General features: G+C 47.7%; 1 protein-coding gene across 1 annotated transcript; it reads left to right on the plus strand.

Annotated features, from left to right (window-relative positions):
- The first annotated feature begins 18137 nt into the window (after positions 1–18137).
- Positions 18138–18617, plus strand: LOC144143081 (uncharacterized). Its single transcript, XM_077674897.1, has one exon. It carries the CDS (start codon positions 18138–18140, stop codon positions 18615–18617), a length of 480 nt encoding a protein of 159 aa, XP_077531023.1.
- Positions 18618–22158: the final 3541 nt, after the last annotated feature.

The raw sequence follows: 22158 nt of genomic DNA on the forward strand, positions 1-22158 counted from the left end.
ACCGCACCGCCCGTGCCACTTCTGGCGCCCCCGACGCCCGTGGCGGTGGCGGCTCAAACAAAGGGCTCCCGAAGGGGGGCCAAGCCCGGTGGGCCCGGTTCGACGGGCACACCCAGGGCATCCGACGACGAGATGGACGTCGCGCCGTTCTTGCCTGCAACGCAGCGTAAGGAGCTGCCTCCGACGTCCAAGCCTACAGAAAGGCCCAAAAAGCCCAATCCCAGAGTCACAGCCCCGAAAGACGACACATAAACATACACACTCCAGTAGCTCTCACACTAAATAATGGGAAGACAAAACATAATACAATGGAACTGTAGAGGCCTCCTTAAAAATCTTGACGATGTGTACGAGATGCTGCATGCCAATCAGCCAAGTCTCATGTGTCTTCAAGAAACGCATCTAAACTCCAGGCACACAAATTTCTTGAATAGTTACATGGTAGTTAGGAAGGACAGAGATGGTGGTGGTGTGGCCATCATTGCCCGAAAATCCTTGGCATGCCACCCTGTCAAACTACAGACTGTCCTTGAGGCCGTGGCCATTCAAACCATAATCTTTAATAGACTTATAACATTATGCTCTCTTTACATCCCTCCCGACTTCCAGCTCTCGAGCTCGGATTTCGAGGGTCTCGTAGATCAGTTACCCGAACCTTTAATTCTTTTAGGCGACCTCAACGCACATAACTCTCTTTGGGGCTCTACTCGCACGGATGCCCGAGGTCGCCTTATCGATAAATATCTAACATCTTCGGGAGCATGCATATTCAATAAAAACAAGCCTGCATACCATAATATAGAACACAGCACATACTCGCACCTTGACTTGGCTATTGGTTCTGCAGTTCTCTTTCCATCTCTTGAGTGGGTTGTTGGCACTAACCCATATTGTAGTGACAACTTCCCAACCACATTAACATACATAGGTAAAGGCCCGAACAGTTCACCTTCCCATAACAGGTTTAATGAATCTAGAGAGAACTGGAATACATTTACAGAAACATCCAAACTACACTACATATCCTTAGGAATCCTACACGTTGAAGAAGCTACCCAACTGATCACGGCGCACATCCTCCATGCCACCGAAAAGTTCATTCCCCAGGCCTCCAGTGCTCCGCACAACCCAAGGAGGCCATAGTGGAATGAGGACTGCAGGCGGGCGCGACAGGCCCAGAACAAGGCGTGGGGTGTCCTTCGCAGGTACCTTACGTCGGCTAACTTAATTTCTTTTAAAAGAGCAAAGGCCTTGGGAAAGCGCGTGCGCCGTGAGGCAAAACGGGATAGTTGGTGCTCCTTCATAACATCCGTAAATTCATACACAGACACACGCAAGGTATGGACACGAATACGTAAACTTAAAGGACAACATACACATAGCCTGCCCTTGGTCAGCACGACTGGGGACACACTAGAAGATCAAGCTAACACACTTGCACAACACTTTCAACACGTGTCAATCTCTGCACACTACACAAACACTTTCCTGAAACATAAAGCCTCTTGTGAAAAGAAGTCCCTATGCGACAACAACAAATCACAGACTTCTTACAACAGACTTCTAACCTAACCTAACCTAACCTAACCTAACCTAACCTAACCTAACCTAACCTAACATAAGCTGAGGGCTGCTCTAAGCACGTGTAAAACATCAGCTCCAGGCCCAGACAACATTACATATACAATGATACAGCACTTACACACAGACACTCTTATAACACTCCTTCACCTTTACAACAAGATATTTCTTTCGGGGCACATTCTAACGTCTTGGAAAGAGGCCATAGCTGTAGAATTCTTGAAAGAAGGGAAGGACCCTTCCTCTCCTGCTAGCTATCGACACATTGCCCTGACCAGCTGCCTGTGCAAGCTTCTCGAGAAGATGATAAATCACAGGCTCGTGTACTTCCTTGATTACAACGGTCTTCTCGAGAGCTGCCAGGCAGGCTTCAGGGCAGGGCGATCAACGAACGATCAACTCCTAGCTCTTGAAACATAAATAAAGGATGCCTTCGTGCAGAAACAATTTTGTCTTACGGTGTTTTTCGACACTGAGAAAGCCTATGACACCACTTGGCGGTACTGCATCCTCAGTGACCTAAAGTCAATCGGTGTTCCGGGCAGCATGTTGAACATCCTTTGTAGTTATATGTTGGAGAGAACCTTTCGCGTCAGAGTTGGTTGTGCACTGTCAAATTTTCACGTGCAAAAAAATGGCTTGCCGCAAGGTGGAGTGTTGAGCTGCAGTCTCTTCATAGTAAAAATGAACTCTCTTGGAAAGGCACTGCCACCTACAATCTCTCAATCCATGTATGTAGATGACGTGCAGCTATCCTTTAAATCTTGTAACCTGTCCATCTGCTAATGTCAAGTCCAACTCAGCGTCAAAAAACTTGCCGGGTGGGCTGACAAGAATGGTTTTAATCTTAATCCCACGACGAGCTCTTGTGTTCTCTTCTCCAGGAGGCGTGGGGTCCACCCGGACCCAGAAATCACTCTTGCGAATGTGCCGATTCCTGTGACCAAGGAGCACAAGTTTTTAGGTATTTTATTCGACGAAAAGCTTACATTCATCCCGCATATCATACAGCTCAAATGCAAATGCTTAAAAACAATGAATATCCTTAAGGTCCTCTCACATCAATCTTATGGGGCCGACAAAACACTCCTGCAGCGCCTATACACAGCCTTGGTGGGGTCTCGGCTCGACTACGGCAGTGTCGTGTACGGGTCGGCTACAAAAACAGCACTGAAAATGCTCGACCCAGTGCTGCATCTTGGCCTTCGCGTCTCATGCGGCGCATTCCGCACTAGCCCTGTTGAAAGCCTTTATGTCGAGTGCGAAAAATGGTGTCTAGGGCATCAGCGGGAGTATGTTGACCTGTTGTATGCATCTAAGATCGTGTCTCTGACCAACCATCCTTTTAATCCCATCATGAACGATACATCAAATTTACAACTCTTTTTAAATAGGCCATTTATTTCCTTACCGTTCTCTCCCAGAGTTAGGGAGGAGGCTTCTGGACTCAATGTCCCCATTTCAGACACGCACAAGACACCCATTCATAATTTCATCCCACCATGACATCTTCGTCCTGTATCATGTGACCTGTCATTCTCTAGTAGAAAAAATAGGGTACCCAGGAATGCAATTCTGCAGCACTTCCTGCAGCACTCTGGCGGAGCAGAGCTAAGCCACTGATATTTTTTTGTTCACTGCGTCGGTACACGTAGTTCGGATTTCACAACGTTTTGAGCGACGCATTTCTCACGTTACTGCTTTGCTCTTAATCTCTTGTTCCGTGGCCCACCCATCCAGAAACGCTGCAACGCGCTTTCCGCTGTTGAGAGAGGCAATTGCGAAACACATTACCGTCGTAGTTTCAGTAGAAGCACCGCGACTTTTCTTTTAGATGCGACGGCATCTCATCCAATCGCCTTGTCCCTCCATACGGCGTTGTTGTCCGTCCACACCCCTCCCCCATTCTCCTCGCCACGCGAGCTGGGCTCTCCGCCGCTCACCCCCTTTCCTCTGCGATAGCGAACACTCTCTCGCGAGGGGAATTGGATTGGATTCGATTGGATTAACTTGGCTTGGATTGGATTGTGTTGGATTGGATTGGATTTGGATTGGATTAAAGTGGATTGTGTTGGATTGTGTTGCGCATAGCCGCTCCACGTTGCGTCATAGCCGCAACAGGGGCTTCACGGCACGTTTCACGCAATGGGAGAATCAACCTAACGGAAACAACAACGGAACCCCCTATGCGTCGCATCTACACATGGGTTCCTGCGAGGGGAGGTGGGAGTAATTTTTTGTTTGAGGAGGTTCTTCTGCCTGCGCGAGCGGATGACTAGGCGATCGTTTGGCATGTTGGCGCCGGCTGCCTTGGTAAGATACTCCGCCGCTTAAAAGTGCCCCTTTAGAATCGGAATGGAGGGCTTGGCGCTTTAGTTATAATCCGGCGAAACAATGAAACAACAAACAAGACTATATTCTAGGCGTTTGAGTCAGTTAAGCAATTGTTTAGGCGATTTGTACGTGCGGACGCCTACTACTGGAATTGTGTCTGGATCATTCAGGCCGGTGATGATATACTGAACGCAGTCGTTGTCGCTGATGTTGCACCAGCATTCTTAGGGATCTTTTCATAATGGTAAGACTGAATAGGTTCACCTCGGTTGCGCCAACTGACATTTATCTCACAGTGTAGAAGTTTCATGCCTAATGTTGACGTAAATTCATGTTTTCGTGTTTCTTTGCACAGTACCAATATTTTGTCCACTGATAACAGGGAATCATACTAAGTTTTGGCCTGGTGTTTAACCTAGATAGTTTGTTGCAGGAGGTTAGCCTTTCCGATCAGCCATAAATATTTGCCAAATCATTGACTGACCGAATCCGTGCGTCGATGGTAGAGCAGCCTTAAGAAACGGGTTTGAACGATGGCGCCAGGAGCTAAATCTCTGCCGCAGACGTAACGCGGGGTCTGTTGCGTTTGAACGAGCGCCGTATCTTTGATCGCTTCCCTTACGGCTGCTGGTACAGCTGGTTGGATGATGGCTGTCCCGTTCAACGCTGTCTGTGGTGTCGTTGAGTCACTCGTAACTTAGTTTTCTGATTCATTGTAGCTGCGTGACCCGCGTCAATTTTGGCCTGACTGATGACACCGCCATTGCATTGTTGTATCTTTATATAATCCGTTTAGAGTCACAGGCGCCATCATAGCTGAGAGTGGCGGCTTCTCATGTTTAGACGCTGTGATTTGGTCCCCGTTCTCAACCAGTATTGATCCTTAGAATTTTGTTTGCTGATTAAAGTAAGAAAGGCGTTTTTTTTCGCTCATTGACTCACAGAAAAACCGTGGTGTGGCCTATCGCTTTGCCCACCGGGAACCAGTCTTCCTCCTCTCTGAGGCGGCATTGCGCAGCCCCCCCCACACTTTTTCGCATTTCGTAATTGCCGGTGGAGGAGATCGGGGACGTCATCCAGCGGGAACCAACAATGGCGCCGCGTACAATATTGATAAATATTGTTGTTGTGCAGCAGCACTTTTCGCTTATGCGAGAAAATACACGACATGGTTGCGAACAACCATCCGCTCACTCTCTGTTCAGTGTGGTCATTCTCCTGAAATCACGGACACTTGAACGACAGAAGCACAATTAAGAAATCGAATCGTCGTCACCGTCGACCAACTACCAACAACGGTGCATAAGGGTACAGCGCTCTACACGTGGTGACAGGTATCCGGTTGACAGAAAGATGACGCGTAAAAGTTTTTTAAACACAAAGACATATCAGACGAAAGATGACCCAGCAGCGGCGTGCGCTCAATAACCCCCACTCGGCGTGCGCGACGTCGTCGGTTCCGCAAAAAACGCTCCTTGCGGCGCAAGCATCCTGTGTAGCAGCGGTGGCCAAAAACTGCAACAACGACAGGCTGGTCGTGTCAGGGTGGCCGAGCACGCGCAGATGCAAGCTACTTTGAACCGGGTGTCGCCGATAGGCGTAGTCCGTTGAGCCCGCTGCGCGCCACTTGGGTGTTGAGACAAGTGTGTTGCCATCTCTAAATGGATAATAGGTGCAATTCTAACCGCATAAACGACCTCGCCGTAAGATGACATTGTGGAGGTCTGGAACAACCGGGCTATATATTTGCTAAGCAGGTATATAATACACTTTCATGTATCCGTTCTTTGTTTCAGAAACCTACACAATTGACGATAGGAACTTCACGGCTGCTACACGTAAGCATCTTTACTAGTTATTTTTCCCTCTGGGAAAACGTGTCTGGGAGAGTCGCAGGTGTAGAATACCGATGAAAATCATCAATGGCAGAGAACTAATACTAATGAAAATGTGACATATACATACCACTAGAAATACTCTATGAGTACACCGAAGATTGCTGAAGAGGTATAGCGCGCAACAGGCAACTATTTTGAAGATACTCGAAGGAACCATTTTACTATGAATTTGGCGGGCTTATATTGAGATGGTTCATGTAGTTTTTGTTCTCATTTTGCGTCGCGGAAAGCTTAAAGGAATGTCAATTGTGGAGAGAACAATTGATTTTGTAGTGGGCATTGTGGCACAAATAAAAGTTTATTTCGCTTTACACTTGCCTGTGAGAAAATGCCGTCACCTCAGCTATATTTTTCTGACTTCGTTTCCCCCGCAGTCGTAGATTGCTTCTAAACCACATAATATATGAAATAAATGTTAACTTCTTACAACATAAGATTGCCAAGCAGCTGCTTTTACACAGGACCTGAAACATGTCGCCATACTTTGCGACCAATAAAGAGACAACTAATAAGCATAATGATAATAGGTATTGGTACTTGCAGACGGCAAAGCTGTGTCTAAAGAGTAGTTTTAGCGGTGTTGCCTTAAGATTGTCCTTACAAAAACTTTACTTTTGAAAGTATGTTACAGACTGCTTCCTACATATAAGAGTCGTGCAACACGGAAAACTTTCTCGTTGTTGTTATTGTATGAACGTAACATTGCGTTTCTAAAGGAATCATGCGTGTTCTTTTTGCATTTATGACCTCCTCCAATTGCGACAAAGTTCTGTGACAAGTTGTATGTTTATATTGTCAAGTTGTGCTAAAAATTTTGGTATTTTCCGAGAATAACACAGTTCTCTAGTTATGTACGAAATGCAATAGAATGATTCGAGCATACGCATTCGCACTACCGCGGACGAGAGAGATTGAGCGAGAACAATTTGGTAAAAACTGTGACTTCGCTGCGTTACAAGGAAAAGAGAACAAAGAGGAGGGAAAGGGGCCGGTCAACGTTGGCGAAGTCCTGATAGAAACGACTAACATTCGGGCAGAGCCCAAAAAAACTGCCTACGTGTTTGGTCGTGCGCGGCTCTATGCAATCATTCACAGCAAATATTTTTTCAGGATAAGGCTGTACTCCTCTAGCGTCGAGGAGGTGACCCCAGAAAGGGATTTCACGAGGGCAGAAATGGCACTTGGAGTAGATGAGCTGCATACCTGCACGGATAAAAACTGAGAAGCTGTTGAGATAGACGATATGGGCACTCAGTGACGGGGTAAAGGATGACGTCATCGAGGGAACAAAGGCGGATCGTCCATTGTCGCCCATGAATTAGAACATGAATCATTCGGTCGAAGTTCCCGCGAGTATTACACATTCCAACTGGCTTCACCTTAAACTGGTACAGGCCATTGGGTGTGATAAAGTCAGATTTGCAAATAGCGCAATCTTAAGTCGACGGATCAAACGTACTGGGCTCTGTAAAGACAGTCCATTACCTCATGATTACGGGGAAAGGGGCACATGCCCTTCTTTGTTACCTCAGTCAAGTGGCGATAATCCAACTAGAAGCGCCATGATCTCTCCACATTTTTCACAAGTACGACAGCTGAGTTGCAAAGGATGGAGGATGGTAGGATGAAGTACTTCTGTACCACCTTGTCGGCCTCCTCTTGGATAACTTCGCGCATGGCATGGGACGCCCTGTGCGGCCGCTGGTGAATCGAGATAGCGTCACCCGTGTCGATACGATGCTTTGCACCATAGGCTTGACCCAATCGGCGATTGTCTGGATACAACTTGTCCAAGGAGGAGGTCGGAAGAGTTAGAAGTTGGTTTGCCTCAGCCCAATACACGTCCACAGCCAGCATTGGCGTAAAGCAACCATCTCTGATATGCCCAGGAGATCGTCCTATACGGGGCGCTACTAAAGCTAGAGGGCGTCACGATCAAATTTCTATTAAGATCCCTAAAATAACTAAGGTAGCGCCAACTGCTCCCTCCTTCTCCGCTGCCCTCCTCTTTTTTCTCTCCCCTCACCCGCGGAGCCGCGGTCCCTTTAACGCCGCGGCGGGGCCGCCATATTTGTTGGCTTCCTCAGAGCAGACGCCCTCGCAACGCTTCGGGCCGCTCGCTGCAGTTTTTCGTGCAGTTTGCTCTTGTTTCCGTGCCGCAATCGCTCTTTGGTAGCATTAATAGTATTTCTAGAGCCCCGTTTTACCAACACGCATTAAGCGAGACTGTTTTGTTGTATATTTTTGTCTAGAAGGGGATATTTGCGGGGTGGATGCCGCGGGCGCATACGGACAGCGCGGTGTTTGTTTACGTGTGCGGCATGCTCAGGATAGTTCGTGAACGCGAAAGGATCGAACGTGGACGTTTCAAATTGCTCTGTTACAGTAATTCCGTTCTTGCATTTGCGTGATTAAATTGTGGTCGTGCAAGCGCTGCACAGAGGGCTTGCGCATGGTTCGCGGTGACCTTGGTTCGCGGCAGTTCGAGCGCTGCGCTGGCTTTTTTGCGTTCGCGTTTTTTGCGTTAGTTGTAGATCATTAGGCAGCGCTCAGTATGCGCCCCGCATTAGCTACTGACATTCATGCCACGTTTATTTCGTGCACTTTACGGTGCTTTGACGCTGTTGCAAAATATATGTCACCTTCACGTCGTCATAGGCTGCTGTCAAGGTCAAAGTTCTCGCGTCTCCTCGTTGGCCTCGCCCAAGACGGCTGTACTTTTGGCAGTGCGTCCGTGGCATAGCAATGTTCGTGCGATTGGCGTTCACAATTACTTCGAGTACGGCCCTGTCGGGCATATCTGGAACAGGCTCGCACAAAGAACGCGCAGTTAAAGAATGCGCTCAGCTTACAATTAGCTGTAGCGCCCAATTCTATAATAACTACCGTATTCCAAGGCCAGAAGCACGCTAACAAGCGCAATTGTGAATCCTTTTCATGCTGTACAGCTAACATTGATTCATGTGTGGGCTTCGATAAACTACAGCTTGCTACAGCCGAGCTGGCCGTGACTGCGCTGACCTTATTCGAGCAGCCGAAGGCACAACTCGGCATCGCGAAGCTACAAGTGACGCGGACGCAACACTTGTTTGAAACGAGCAGCTGACTCTTCGGTTGTTATCGGTTGTTATACGCTGGCGGCTTCGGCCTGCTCCGAGGCAGCTGAGCCTAAAATGGCGAATTTAAACGGACAGTGGCGGCGAAGAGAAGAAAAAACAAACAACGCGGGGACGAGGTATTACGTCACTGGCCGTTGGCCAATGGCGCGCGGCGTTCGCCGGCGAAAAAGAAAATGGCAAAAAACGAAGGAGGAGAGGAGCGCGGGAGAGGGCGAAAGGCGGCGAGATCTAAAGATGGCGCTACCTTAGTAATTTCAGGGACCTTAATTTCTATAGGGTGGAACAAGCGAAAAAAGCACATGGGTTTGTATAGGGCACTTGCCGGTCAAACAAGCTTCATTTATTGTATGGGGAAATGATTCGCGGTGGGGCTATAGAAACCTACCGCACACACATCAGCCGTTCGCCATCATGACTTTCCGCAGCCCGAAACCAAACAATAGCTCTGGATATCAAAGCTGAACGTTTGAAGGAACTTTGGACTCGGTCTGCAGTAGACCCTTCATCGCAGAATGTTTCAGTCCCATCTCAGGTGGAAATTTCAAAAACAGCACAGAAATCGCCGCAGACACGAAAAGCAGGCCTAAAAGGCTCTACAATCATTCGCGGTGGTGAAAAGAGAATGACATTAACAACCTTCCCAGGGTTAACCCGATAAGCCGCCGAACGTTGCAAGTTTTCCGAGAATTCGCATTGAACGTTCCTTCTTGCCAGGTACAAAAGAAGCTTGGCTCTTGGCTCTAGAAACGCAAAATGTTTCTCAGACTAAGCTTATGTCTTCCACTAACTCTGCTAACCATATCCATTCTTATTAGGCTTTTATTAATGAGCCTCTTGAGTGCATATCTAAAGTGCATATCTAAAGTGCAAACCGTGCATAAAGTGCATGTTTATTTATGTTTTGCTATGACAGACCGGCTGCGCCGGTCTGTAAAAGCAAAACATATATACACAAACCGAATGCACGGTTTGCGGCAATATCTTCTTACAAGTACCGTGGCCTTCACTTTCAGCGGGGTCTGAAATGCATGCATCCCGTCGAACTTACTCATGCAAGCGCTAACCGGTCTCTCGGTTTGCTGAAGCGTATTTTAAAACAAGCTCCATCACAGTTAAAAAGATTGCTTTCATCACTTTAATTCACTCTAAACCGGAGTAATCCAGCGCAATGTGGCATCCTCATCAAGCCTACATCTTATCAAATATGAAATCCTCGCAAAACCGTGCTGCTCTTTTTATTCACTCGGATTATTCATCTTTTTTCACCGGCAATAAATTGGAAAACCGTGATGAGCTATTGTATTTGGCCCTTTATCGTAAATATTCGGGTTGATTCCCTTTGCACAAGCTTTACAACCACCAATCATAGCATGAACGCTTTTTTGAATGTCCCTCTATTCTCTTTGGACGACGGGATCACGCAACAAAGTTAAACGCCCACTCTGTCATTCACTTCGTCTCGCCCAGTCATTCATCCCGCGCTCCATTGTTGAGTGGAAATACTTGGTAGCACATCTTACGACAGAAAACCTCCCAACAAACCCTTCCAGCTCTTGCGCACTACCGTCAATAACTACATTTCTTAAAAATATTGCTTTTCCCGGTATTTTTAACCATTGTATTACGCCTTATAGTTGAGCTTGCATTCATTGTTCTTGTTTTTGTTGCAGGCTTGTTCAGGATATACTGCTACTTCTTATATTCTTTTTTTTTGTTTTTACGTTATTGTTTTTAAACAACCAACCTATAGTATGTTAAAAAGATTCAAAGAAATTCTTAGAGCTCTTGCGCGGTATGTTCACAATTTATCTTGTTGTCTAGCGATTGCAAAACGCTGTATGGTTGTAGCTCGTTTTGTGCTTTTCCTTTTGTTGTATCTAATTATTGGTTGAACTGTGTCTTCAGTTTTTGTCCGTATTTTCGCTTTGTGTTCTCTTGCCCCTAGCCCCTATGTAATACCCTCGTCCAGAGGGCATCTAGGGGTAATCTCAAAAATAAAAATAATAAATAAAAAATAAAACCACATCAAAAACAAAAACAAAAAATAAATGAGGCAATTCAAAGACAAACTATGGACTTGAGCAGCACAGAATGGGAGCGGTTGGATGATCAAGAAGAGAAAAGCTAGCACGGGGCGCACGCAAGAGTGGGCAAGATGAATAGGTAATATAAACGCCACAATGAAGTAAAACTGGGTGGCCCTCGGAGTGCGCTTAGTGAGGGCGATGCTCACCCGTTTACGGCGACGGTGCGATAGTGACGACCCGTCGCCGCGGCTCTGCCGGCACAGCGGGGCCGGTGCCGTACAGCCGGCCACACCTTCATGTCCTGTCTTCATGCACCCAAGTTTGCACCGGGTAGCCTGCGTGTATCTCCCTCATTCGGGGGCCACCACAACGTCGGGCGGGCCACCCGCCACTCTGCACGCAAATAGAGGCACCTGTGCTTTGCGCCGGGGAGCCTCGGCTCGCGCCAACTACTGTCAGTCATGGCAACCGAGCCATGACGCCGTTGCGCCCTCTGGGCGAGACTCCGAGCATCTACCCGGCGGCCATCGGTCGCCGATACAGCGGCAACAAGAAGGCATCGCCAGCAACTATCTGTGTTGAATCTTTCTTTAATTAAATGTCTTACTCCAGTCTCTCTACAGTTTCATGTTGCAACGGTTTCATTGTCCGACACGTGCGCTATCCTCGTAAGTATAGAAAGCGTCCTGCAATAACATTTCAGTGCCCCATGTAGCCAAATCTCCGCTGGATACACAGAGCTACCATATGTTCGGCTTAAATTTACCTCCGTTCAATTAGAAATGTAGATTTTGCCACTAAACACGCAAACAAATACCTAAGTAATCTACATTTGTCATTGGGCGGAGAAAGCTAAAATGCTTCCGGAAATAGCGATTCCGCACATTATCCGCGATTTCAGCGTTCTTTACAGAGCATTACACATGATCGTTATTTAGAGGGCAAATTTAATGTAATAGAGGAGTATAAAGGTGTCGTGGGTGGTATAAACCTCCTTTTTAGCTACAATTCTACATGAAGGAAGTAATACAACGCGTGGCATTTGTGCTGTGAATATTTTAAAACAATTGTTCAAGACAGCTTCGAGATTTCGTGTGAAAATTCAAATATCTTTTTCTAGGTAGTTTGTTTATGAAAAACGTGTTACGGGTATATCTAGTTTTCTGGCGCTCAATCTCATTGGCCAACCTTCCGTAACGCTCAAACTAAGCCACAAATAACCTTCCGTAACACTCAGACTAAGAACGTACTTTTGTAAGAACATGAAGTTGTTGAGCTTCATCTTACGAGATAATTCGCGCTTTATTGGACGCATATTCGTCAAAAGAAGTCACCAATAGTGCCTCTTCGCTTGATTTCACAGCGACTAGAGTTTCGTGAATGAGTAGGTATTGCTTAGTAAACCCCATTCAGGATCAACTGAAATAAAAACCTCTTGCATGTCAAAATTCGTACTCTTTATTGTTCAATGGTGAAATTTATTTGAGCCAAAATGTTTTTTCTGCAGGACCAACGGTTCATCAGGAAGTGTTGCTATTCGAACACTTTGAAGGAAATTGTGGCGTGTTCTTGAGCAAATTTCGAACATACGATAAACACCCCCTGCAGTACCATGACTGTAAGTCTGCTACTTCCTTCGATGCAGAAATGTGCATTTACAACATTCGAGGAGCGCCGTATATTCAAGCAAAATTGAACAGAGAAGGTTGTTTTCTCGCTATGCGTTGAGGCAATATTCCAGTTTATTATCGATGCAAATAAATTTCGAAAGATACTTCTGCATCCTGCTGCTAGTGGCAATGTATAGTATTCCTGAAATGTATGAAACTAACACCAGACTATTTTTTTCCTTACATAAGGGATAATTGTGGCCACATCCAAAGCAGTTTCAGTGTGTTAAAATAAAGGGGCGTATGGAGGTTTCTTGACTCAGGTGCTTATGATGCAGAAAACCCCCGCGGGTTCTTCTCAGGTGTACAGTGGCGACTGGGACCTGCCAAAGTGCGAATAACTTGACGAAGGCGCTTGCAGATGGTACAAATGAACATACATTCTGAAAAAAAAACCCAACATGCATCAAAGTACAAAGAATTCCGCCCGTCAGCAAACCATACGCCAAATGTCAGTCAAATATATTTATGTATAACACAGAGAAATACTAGTGTTAAAGAACACATCAAAGAAACGTCCCCACCAAATGTTCAGAGAGGTGAGGCGTTGGCCCCAGGGCGTCATGGATGCTATAGCAACGATGCGAACCGAGGTGTTTCGGGGCTATGACGACGTCATCGCGCGTACCGGAAGGTCGACGAAGAAGACGCACCGTTGTCCTTGTATATAACGGTCTCCTCGGCACTCGCTCACGATCGTGCGACCTGTGGGAGCGGGCAGGAGGCAACCGGCCACTGCCGGTGGATGACGGGAAGCAGGCAGCGGGTCGCCCCAGAGCGGAGCACGTCAAGGTTGCGCTCCTCCACGAGTCAGGGGTACGGTCAGGAGTCGCGCCTCTGCCCCAGGAACCCAAGGCGCCAGGTAGACACTTCTCTAGCCTGGGTCCCCAAAAACCCGACGAGCTTTGAGCCTCCCACCTGGGCGTTGCGGCCATCGAGCCCGCTCCGCCCACTCCTCCCGGCGTTCTCCTCCGTTCCAGCTCGGTTTCTCCAGCTCCTTCATTGTGGCCACTTCTTATTACCCCACGTCATTCGCTCGTTTGTCTTGCCGCTTCTTCTTTCTCGGCGCAACCGCACTAAGGGCAATCCCCGATGCGCAAATTCGCGCCACGACTATTGCCACGTTGTGGTCGTCGTCGACCACACGAGCGCCTCACCTCACAATGCCTCCCGCACGCCCCCCCCCCCCCCCCCACGTAGAAAAGTTTTTTACTAAAAAAACTGCACAGGGAGGTGAAAGAAAATCACTCGCTGACAATCGTACTGCCGTATCCGGTTTACAGCCCCGTCCCACACACTCTGGGAACACCACATACCGTCGCATAGTTCCGGAGGTACACAGTAGCACAATAAATAGTTCATATAATCTCACATAACCCCCTCCCACGAAAACTTGAGTGTAAAAAAGCTGATAGCGTTACATTAGTAAGCCAACACACAAAAGTAATTACTGTAGTAACAGAGGGAAATAATGAGAATTAATGGTCCAGAAATCAACCAAAAGTTCATGATTTACCAGCGCAAATTACACGGGACGAGAGAGGAGTACACAATACGAGCGCTCGTGTTGTGTACTCCTCTCTCGTCCCGTGTAATTTGCGCTGGTAAATCATGAATGTATACCAACTAGCCCAGTTCTCGACCTTGTTGATCAACCAAAAGGCCAGCCGGAAGGTAGTTTGTCCTTTTTCGGACCGTGGCTGTGGTGCCACTCTCGGCGCCCTTTGTAGACACGTCTATCAGAGTAGGGAGTAGACTTCCCATTAATATTACAAGCCACGCGAGCCGATGGGAACACTATAATTATGTCGGAACCATGCGCGATTGTGAACTTTTATTTTCGTAGAACTTTCATTACCGAGTGTGGCGTGGCAAATTTGTTTTTCAAAATAATTTTGCTCTTTTCCGCAGACATGTACAGTCAAGAAGAGGAATCATGTGAAATACGTGTCAGATACCCCGGAAGGCCTTCACCGCCGAGTACTCAATGCTGGGAATATTTTAAACACTATTGCCGCACAGAACCGTACTTTAATGTATATCAGGACTTTTGTAAGCTTCCCCCTTCGGTTTCTTCAGGCCCACCATTGGACACACCCTATGCCCGAAAATAACGAATAATTTGTAGCAATAAATGTTTGTTATGACACAAAGAAACTAGCGGCTGTAGGATGTCATGTTTGTGATTGCGGGTGAATTGTACTGTTGAAACTAACATTTATTTCATTAATGAAATGCCTCAACTATTGTATAGATGATTGCACAACACGTCTTTGTTGTAAGAGTAAACGTGCCTAAAACTAAAACTTTATAGACGTAGTGCGGTCTTCTAAAGCACCAATTCGACCATGATGATAAATATATGATGTATGATGTATGGTCGGATCATTATCATAGATATATGATGATGATTCAACCATGAATATAAATATAACGGCAATGGCGAGGCCACGCCGCTAAACTTGACTACATTTTTTCCGAGGCAACATTTGTGACCGTCAGAAAAAGGTATGAATACCGACCCTATTTACAAGACTCTTCGACATTAAACTAGATGTTAGTGTAGGTTAAAAAGGGAATTTTATTTTCTGCCACAAAATATTTGGCATTGCAACATATTTCAGTGAAGGGTTGCCTCTAATATTTTCCCATCAAATGTACGCACGCAAGATATGGAGGACGGAAAGCCGCACCTTGCGCTTGTTTATGAATGGTAGCAGTGTTCTGTTACAAAAAAACGTCAATGTCTGTCACCAACGACAGATAGCTGATGGGGCTATCGGTGACTGATATTAGTTTTACTTGAGAATATGTGCCCCCATTTCATTTTATTGCGTGTAGTTGTGCTGTTTTGTTGTGTGTTAAGATAGTCTCTTCGGAGTTGCCTTACTATCACCCTGGTTGTGTCCTGGTCGTATCGAACTTTCAAGACGGCTACGACAAGGTTCAGAGCTGTAACGTAGGCCATAGTGACATACTTTTTCCAACACCTGGGAGCAAAATATGCTGAGGCTGCGGACTCGGAAACCCCAAAGATGACCGTCAGTATACAGCCAAAAGCAAGATATGCGGCAGTGTGCGCCAGACTACACACAGAACGTGTGAGGCTAAATATAAAATTTTCTACGCTGTGCGCAAGCGCCAGTCTCAGCGTCGGAAGGCCGAAAACCAGCTACCATCGAAGAGCGACTTCCAGCCGCACGACACGCCAGCGGCGCGCAAATCAAGGAGACCCTCGCGAAATAGCCCACAGTACAGTGATAACAGTCGCAAACGGAGTCAAAGCAGAAACACGCGCAATGGAACAAGCAAAAGATTACCTTCGCATGACCGTGTATGCTGGGTCAATGTAGCGCGAGGAATGATGAGCATCCCAAGTCCCAACAACAACGTCAATGCTTAGAAGGATGACAAGACCTCGAACAAGGAGCAAGAAATCATTGAAGCCTTGAGGGAAGCAAATGCGGCTCTGCGTGCCACTATCAACAACCTCACCAAGGAGATCGCGGAAATCGGAAACGAACTCCGCAGCATCGAGCAACAAAGCTCTAATCTAAACAGCAACAGTAACAAGACGAAAGAAGTCATGGTTAAGCAAGAGTCGACCGACAAGGAGACGGCATCTAAGAAACGAGCCGTGGAGCCACGCAAACACAAGAGTAGCAAGAGCATCGACAGTGGCCACAACCTCGAAGTAAAATTCGCCAAGCTCGAAGACTTCAATGACACGAGCCATCGAAAACTTCCAAACGAAGAACATACGCAGACTCACCTGCCTGGAGAGAACCCTACAACTAATTGCAAGTCACTCGACGTTCGCATGGATAATCGCGCAACTAAACCAAGGAACACAAGCGCCCTCTTTCACGATAGAACAATCCGTTCTTCCAACGCAACAAATGTAAGATGTGGGAGTGGAACTGCCGGGGCCTTACCAAGAAAAAGGCAGTCGTTCAACAGCACATTGAGCACGCCGTGCGCAACCAGGATGTGCTTCTACTGCAAGAGATTCTGACAGATACACCGTCCCTTCCCGGCTACAGAGTGCATGCTGTCCCGACGACCGGCAGGGGCCTCTGCACCGTGGTCAAAAACGGACTCACCTTCGTCGAATACAGGTTGAACAACAGCAAGATTGAGCAGGAGTTACGGAACTTATATCAATCAAGAAAAGGAAACCGAGCATCGAATTCCCAGTAATCGTTTATAGTCATCCATCGCAGACAAATCAGAGATTTAAAGCCCTCCTCCACAAAGCCAGAACCACGGTGGGCCGCGACACGCTTATCTCGTACGGTGTCTTAAACGCGATGGGCCGCGCTTGGGGCTACGTCAAAAGCACAGCGAAAGGCGGCAACCTAGCTCAAGACTCAACAGAACTCCACTTTGCCCTCATAACAAACCCGGCGCACCCGACGACAGTTGGGAACTCTGTGCCCCGTGACAACCCCCCGATTTTACGTTCATGAAGAATAACAACCCGGTTAGATCACCTGAAAGAATACGGGTGTGGACGTAGCCAGTGACCACACAATCGTGAAGACGGTGATTCCAGTACGCAGCGGCAGAAACACCAGAAAACGCAGATGGACCGACTAGAAAGCCTTCAGAGACATCAGAAGTCAGAACAGTGAGCAAGGGAGCGAAATCGAAGACATCGAAACCTGGGCCACCGACATCAATAAAGACGTACGAAACTCAACCAAGCAAATAGAAACGGGCGTAGAAACCAGTAGAATGGACAGCCGTCTAGCTTACCTGATCTAAGCTAACCAGTCGATACTGAACCGGTGGAAAAACAGCGTCTGAATAGCAAGCCAAGAAAGAAAGTCACAGAGCTCAATGGTGTATTCAAGGAACACTGCGGCATGCTATGTGTGCAGCAGCGGAACGAGATCTACAACGTAGCCGGCGGTCAGACGATAGCGGGAAAACATGGAACCTGCTACATCTGCTTGACGAAGGCAAGACAAAGTCACAACAGTGAGACAGACTGGCCCAGCTCATCCACCAAAAAGTTTAGGGGCATGGAACCAACAATGTAATCAAACGCACCAGCGACAAATACCTGTTAACTACACCCACGGAAGAACACAGACCGCACGGCGGAATACCCAACGAAAGGCTCGGCAGAGATATTGACGTGGAGGAGGTCTGTTCGGCTCTACAGGACCTGAACATCAGGTTGGCGGCGAGCCCGGACCCTGTCACGAACAAGGCGCTCAATAACCTCAACGACAAGTTGATTGAAAACCTGGCGAATTACTTGAACAAATGCTGGAGAGTAGGCACGTTGCCGAAGGAGGGGAAGAAAGCCAGAACCATACCGATTCCAAAGCCGGGAAAGCCGCCCGACACGAACAACGTCCGGCCCTTCTCACTCACGTCTTGGGGGGCAAGGTACAGGAGCACGTCCTCCTCACTGTGTGGCAAGCCTACCTGGAATGGGAGGACCTCTACCCGGCGACAATCATCGGATTCAGACAGCGCTTAGGCACGCAAGATGCAATGATACAGCTGAAGTATCAAATCATCGACGGAAACACCGACGACAACAACGCAATTCTGGGCCTCGACCTGCAGAGCACCTTTGATAAGGTGAAGTACTTGGCGTTCCTGTCCCAGGTCTCCAAGCTTAATATGGGAGTAAGATCCTACAGTTACATCGAAGATATCCTTACGGTCAGGACCGCCGACTTACGAGCAGGTGACCTTCAAAAGCAAGCGAAGAAGCATGGCAGCATTGGAACGCCACAAGGGTGGGTGATCTCGCCGATGATTTTCAACCTAGTAATGATCGGGATGGGCGAGAGGCTCGCGAGCATCGACTATGCCAGGCATAGCATCTACGCGGACGACATAACGGTGTGGGCGGTAGGTGGCAGCAACGCCCACATCGAGTCCACATTACAACCGGCGGTCGATGCAGTTGAGGATCAACGTGAAGGCACCGGACTGACGTGCTCGCCGAACAATGGGAACTTCTGATACATCCTCTCGTCAGGAAACGCAAACCCAAGATAAATCCACAAGAATGTAAGGAGATCGAATATCACATCTAGATCAGGCAATGTAATCCCAAATGTCAGCAAGATCAGAATACTAGGCATGGTAACAGAAACGCATGAAACGGCGACACCATCGCCCGGCTCATGGCAAAAGCAGCGAACGCAACGCGACTACTAAAACGAGTAACATCCAAAAGAGGCGGCATGAGAGAGGAGAGCCTAATCAGGCTCGTCCACTCGTTTGTTATAAGCGACGTCGCGTACGTAGCCGTCAACCACAAATGGTTGCAGTACGAACGCGACAAGATGAACAGTTTAATCCAAAGAGCGTACAAGACAGCACTGGGGCTGTACGAATACACGAGCACGACTCGTCTCTTGCAAGCGGGACTACGCTACACGCTCGAAGAAATAGCGGAGGCACCACGCGCCACCTAGCCCGAGCGGCTGTCTACAACCAGGACCGGGAGACAGATATTGGAGAACCCAGGAATAGGATACCCAGACAGGATGGAAACGAAACTCCCCGTTTCCGACAGGATGCGGAGCAACATCCGGGTGAACACAATACCAAACAACGTGAACACCGAGCACAATAAGGGAAGAAGGATAGCGAGAGCGAAGGCTCTGATCGACCTGCACGCCAACGACAGGCAGGCACGCTACGTGGACCCGGCCGAGTACAGCAATCTGAAGAACGGCTTCATGGCAGCCGTTGTTGACACCACCGCCGTCTTGCGGACGGCCGGCACCGGGAGATACACCAAGTCTGAACTCAACGGAGGAGGTGGCCGTCACCCCGGCTATCTCGGACCACCACTGTCACATGGTGCAGTGTGACTCAAGACAGGCAGTAAGAAATTACGCCAAGGTAAGGGCATGGTATCAAAGGAAACGGCACGCATACTGCAGGCGGTTGCTGAAAACGGCAGAAAAGTGAGAATCAAGGGGTTCCTTGCGCACGCAGGCAACGGATCGGACCGCAACGAGACGGCACATGCCGAGGCGCGAGTACTCACGGACCGCACCTCGGCAGACCGCCCGACGTGGCTCAGCATGAAAGTTCGTATGACCGAGTAAAGCGAAATAACGAAGGCTTTCCGCTTGGCTCGCAGCGCTCTCCACCAACCGTGCCCGTCGTTGAGTCGAGAGAAAGCCGTTTTATTTAGACAGCGTCAGACGGGCTCACTACCCAGCCCATCACAGATGCATCGCATGTACCCTGAGACGCACCCGACCGACAAATGCAAAGTCGGTCTGAAACACATGATTTCAGTTTTCATGATAATGTCCATGCGCAGCGCAGGACACAGAGGTGGCAGTTTTAGAGGCGTCCGTATAAAATTCAGAACACTGATATTTCTGCTGCAAATACAAGAAGTGCTGCAGAATTGCACATCTGGGAGCTCGGTTTTTATCTATATGTGTGAAAGATGTGTCGCATGATACTGGGCGGAGGTGCCATGGTGCTATAAAACCTGTTAGAGAAGCTTGAATGGTATCAAAAAAGGAGACAGCAAGCTCTGACGCTTCCTCTTCAACCCTGTAAGAGAAGAGCGCAGAGAACGATGGTCGATTTAGCAGGAGTTCAGTCATGGGGGTATTATAAAAAACTGATTTTAAAGGATGGTGAGGCATGGATGAAATTTTAAAAGCATAAAGGAGATCTGTGTACGCTCGCTGAAGTTGCAGGTTCTATTTATTACACTCCACATAGAGGATTTCGACCAGGCTAGTGCTGAAGGCACCACTTGACAGGCGAAGCCCCAGATGAAGCACTGGGTCAAGCATTTTGAGGGACATTTTACTTGCTGACCCATCTACAAGACTTCCATAGTCCAATAGGCTTGTAAAAACACGTAAAAGAAGTTGTTTTTCAGCACCATATAAAGTGTGGGAGAGAACCTTGAACATAGTCATAGCCTTTACACATTTATGGTTAGGTTATTTTGTATGTGTAATGAATGTAAGCTTTTCGTCAAGGACTACACCTAAAAAATTGACTTGTGTTCATTTCTGACAGGAATTGAGACACAATTGAGTTTGATGTCTGGATCCGGCCGAATGCCACGTGTTTTCAAAAACAAACCACAAGTGCACAATCCTGGAATAAATTTAAAACCATTGCTATCTGCTCAGACAGCTAGCTAGCTTGTCAACATCAAGCTGGACTTGGCGTTTGCAGATAGACAGGTTAGAACACGTAAAGGATAATTGCATGTCGTCTACAAAGATTGACCAGGAAATTGATGGTGGCAATGCCTTTCTGAGTGAATTCATTTTTACAATAAACAGAGTGCAGCTTGGAACCCCACCTTGAGGAACGCCGTTTTCTTGCACATGAACCCTTGCGAGTGCGCTGCCAACTATCACACGAAATGTTCTTTCGGACAAATAACTAGCAAGACTGTTCATCATGTTACCCGACATGCCAAAAGACTTCAAATCGCTCAGGATACCATAACGCCATGCAGTATCATACGCCTTTTCAAGATCGAGGAATACTGTCACACAGTACTGCTTATGTCGGTAGGCATCATTAATGTAGCATTCTAGCGCTACTAGTTGGTCATTTGTAGATCGCCCCACCCTGAAGCCAGCCTGGCAGCCCTCGGGAAGACCGCTGTACTCAAGAAAGCACACGAGTCTCCTGTTTTCATTTTCTCGAAGGCCTTACACAGGCAGCTTGTCAGGGCAATGGGACGATTACTGGCCGGAGAGGAAGGGTCCGTCCCTTCCTTCAGGAACGCCACTACTATGGCTTCCCTCCAAGAGTGTGCAATGTGCCCCAAAAGCCATATTTTATTCTAGAGGTGTAGGAGTGCTCCAAGAGTGTCTGGGTGTAGGTGTTGTATTATGGTGTATGTAATATTATCTGCGCCTAGAGCTGAAGGTTTACATGTGATCCCAGCAGTCCTCAACTCATAGAGTGTAAATTCAGAATTGGAGCCAGATTTTTACCTGTCATTGTCGTGTAGGGACTTCTTTTCACGAGCGATTTTGTGTTTCAGGAAAGTGTTTGTGTAGTGTGCAGAGCTGGAAACGTGTTGGAAGTGTTGTGCAAGCATGTTAGCCTGGTCTTCGAGTGTGTCCGCTGTTGTACTGCCCAGGGGCAGGCTATGTGTATGTTGTCCTTTAAGTTTACGTATTCTTGTCCATACCTTGTGTGTCTCTGTGTATGAGTTGATGGAAGTGAAGAAGGCGCGCCATCTCTCCCTTTTCGCCTCACGACGCACACGCTTCCCGAAAGCCTTTGCAGTTTAAAAGACATGACATTATCCGATGTGGGGTACCGGCGAAGGACATCCCGCGCTTTGTTCTGGGCCTCTCGCTTCCGCCTGCAGTCCTCATTCCACCAGGGCTCCTTGGGTTTTGGGACGCACTGGCGGCATGGAATTTTGGCAAGTGTCGAGGATGTGCGCCGTGATGAGTTCGGCGGCTTCCTCCACGTGTAGGTGTTTTATGGATGTGTGGTGTAGTTTAGATGTTTCTGTGAATGTGTTCCAGTTTGCGTTTATTCC

The sequence above is a fragment of the Haemaphysalis longicornis genome, unplaced genomic scaffold (assembly GCF_048455015.1).
Source record: "Haemaphysalis longicornis isolate Haplotype H1 unplaced genomic scaffold, Haemaphysalis longicornis Haplotype H1 scaffold_6, whole genome shotgun sequence".
Classification (NCBI taxonomy): domain Eukaryota; kingdom Metazoa; phylum Arthropoda; class Arachnida; order Ixodida; family Ixodidae; genus Haemaphysalis; species Haemaphysalis longicornis.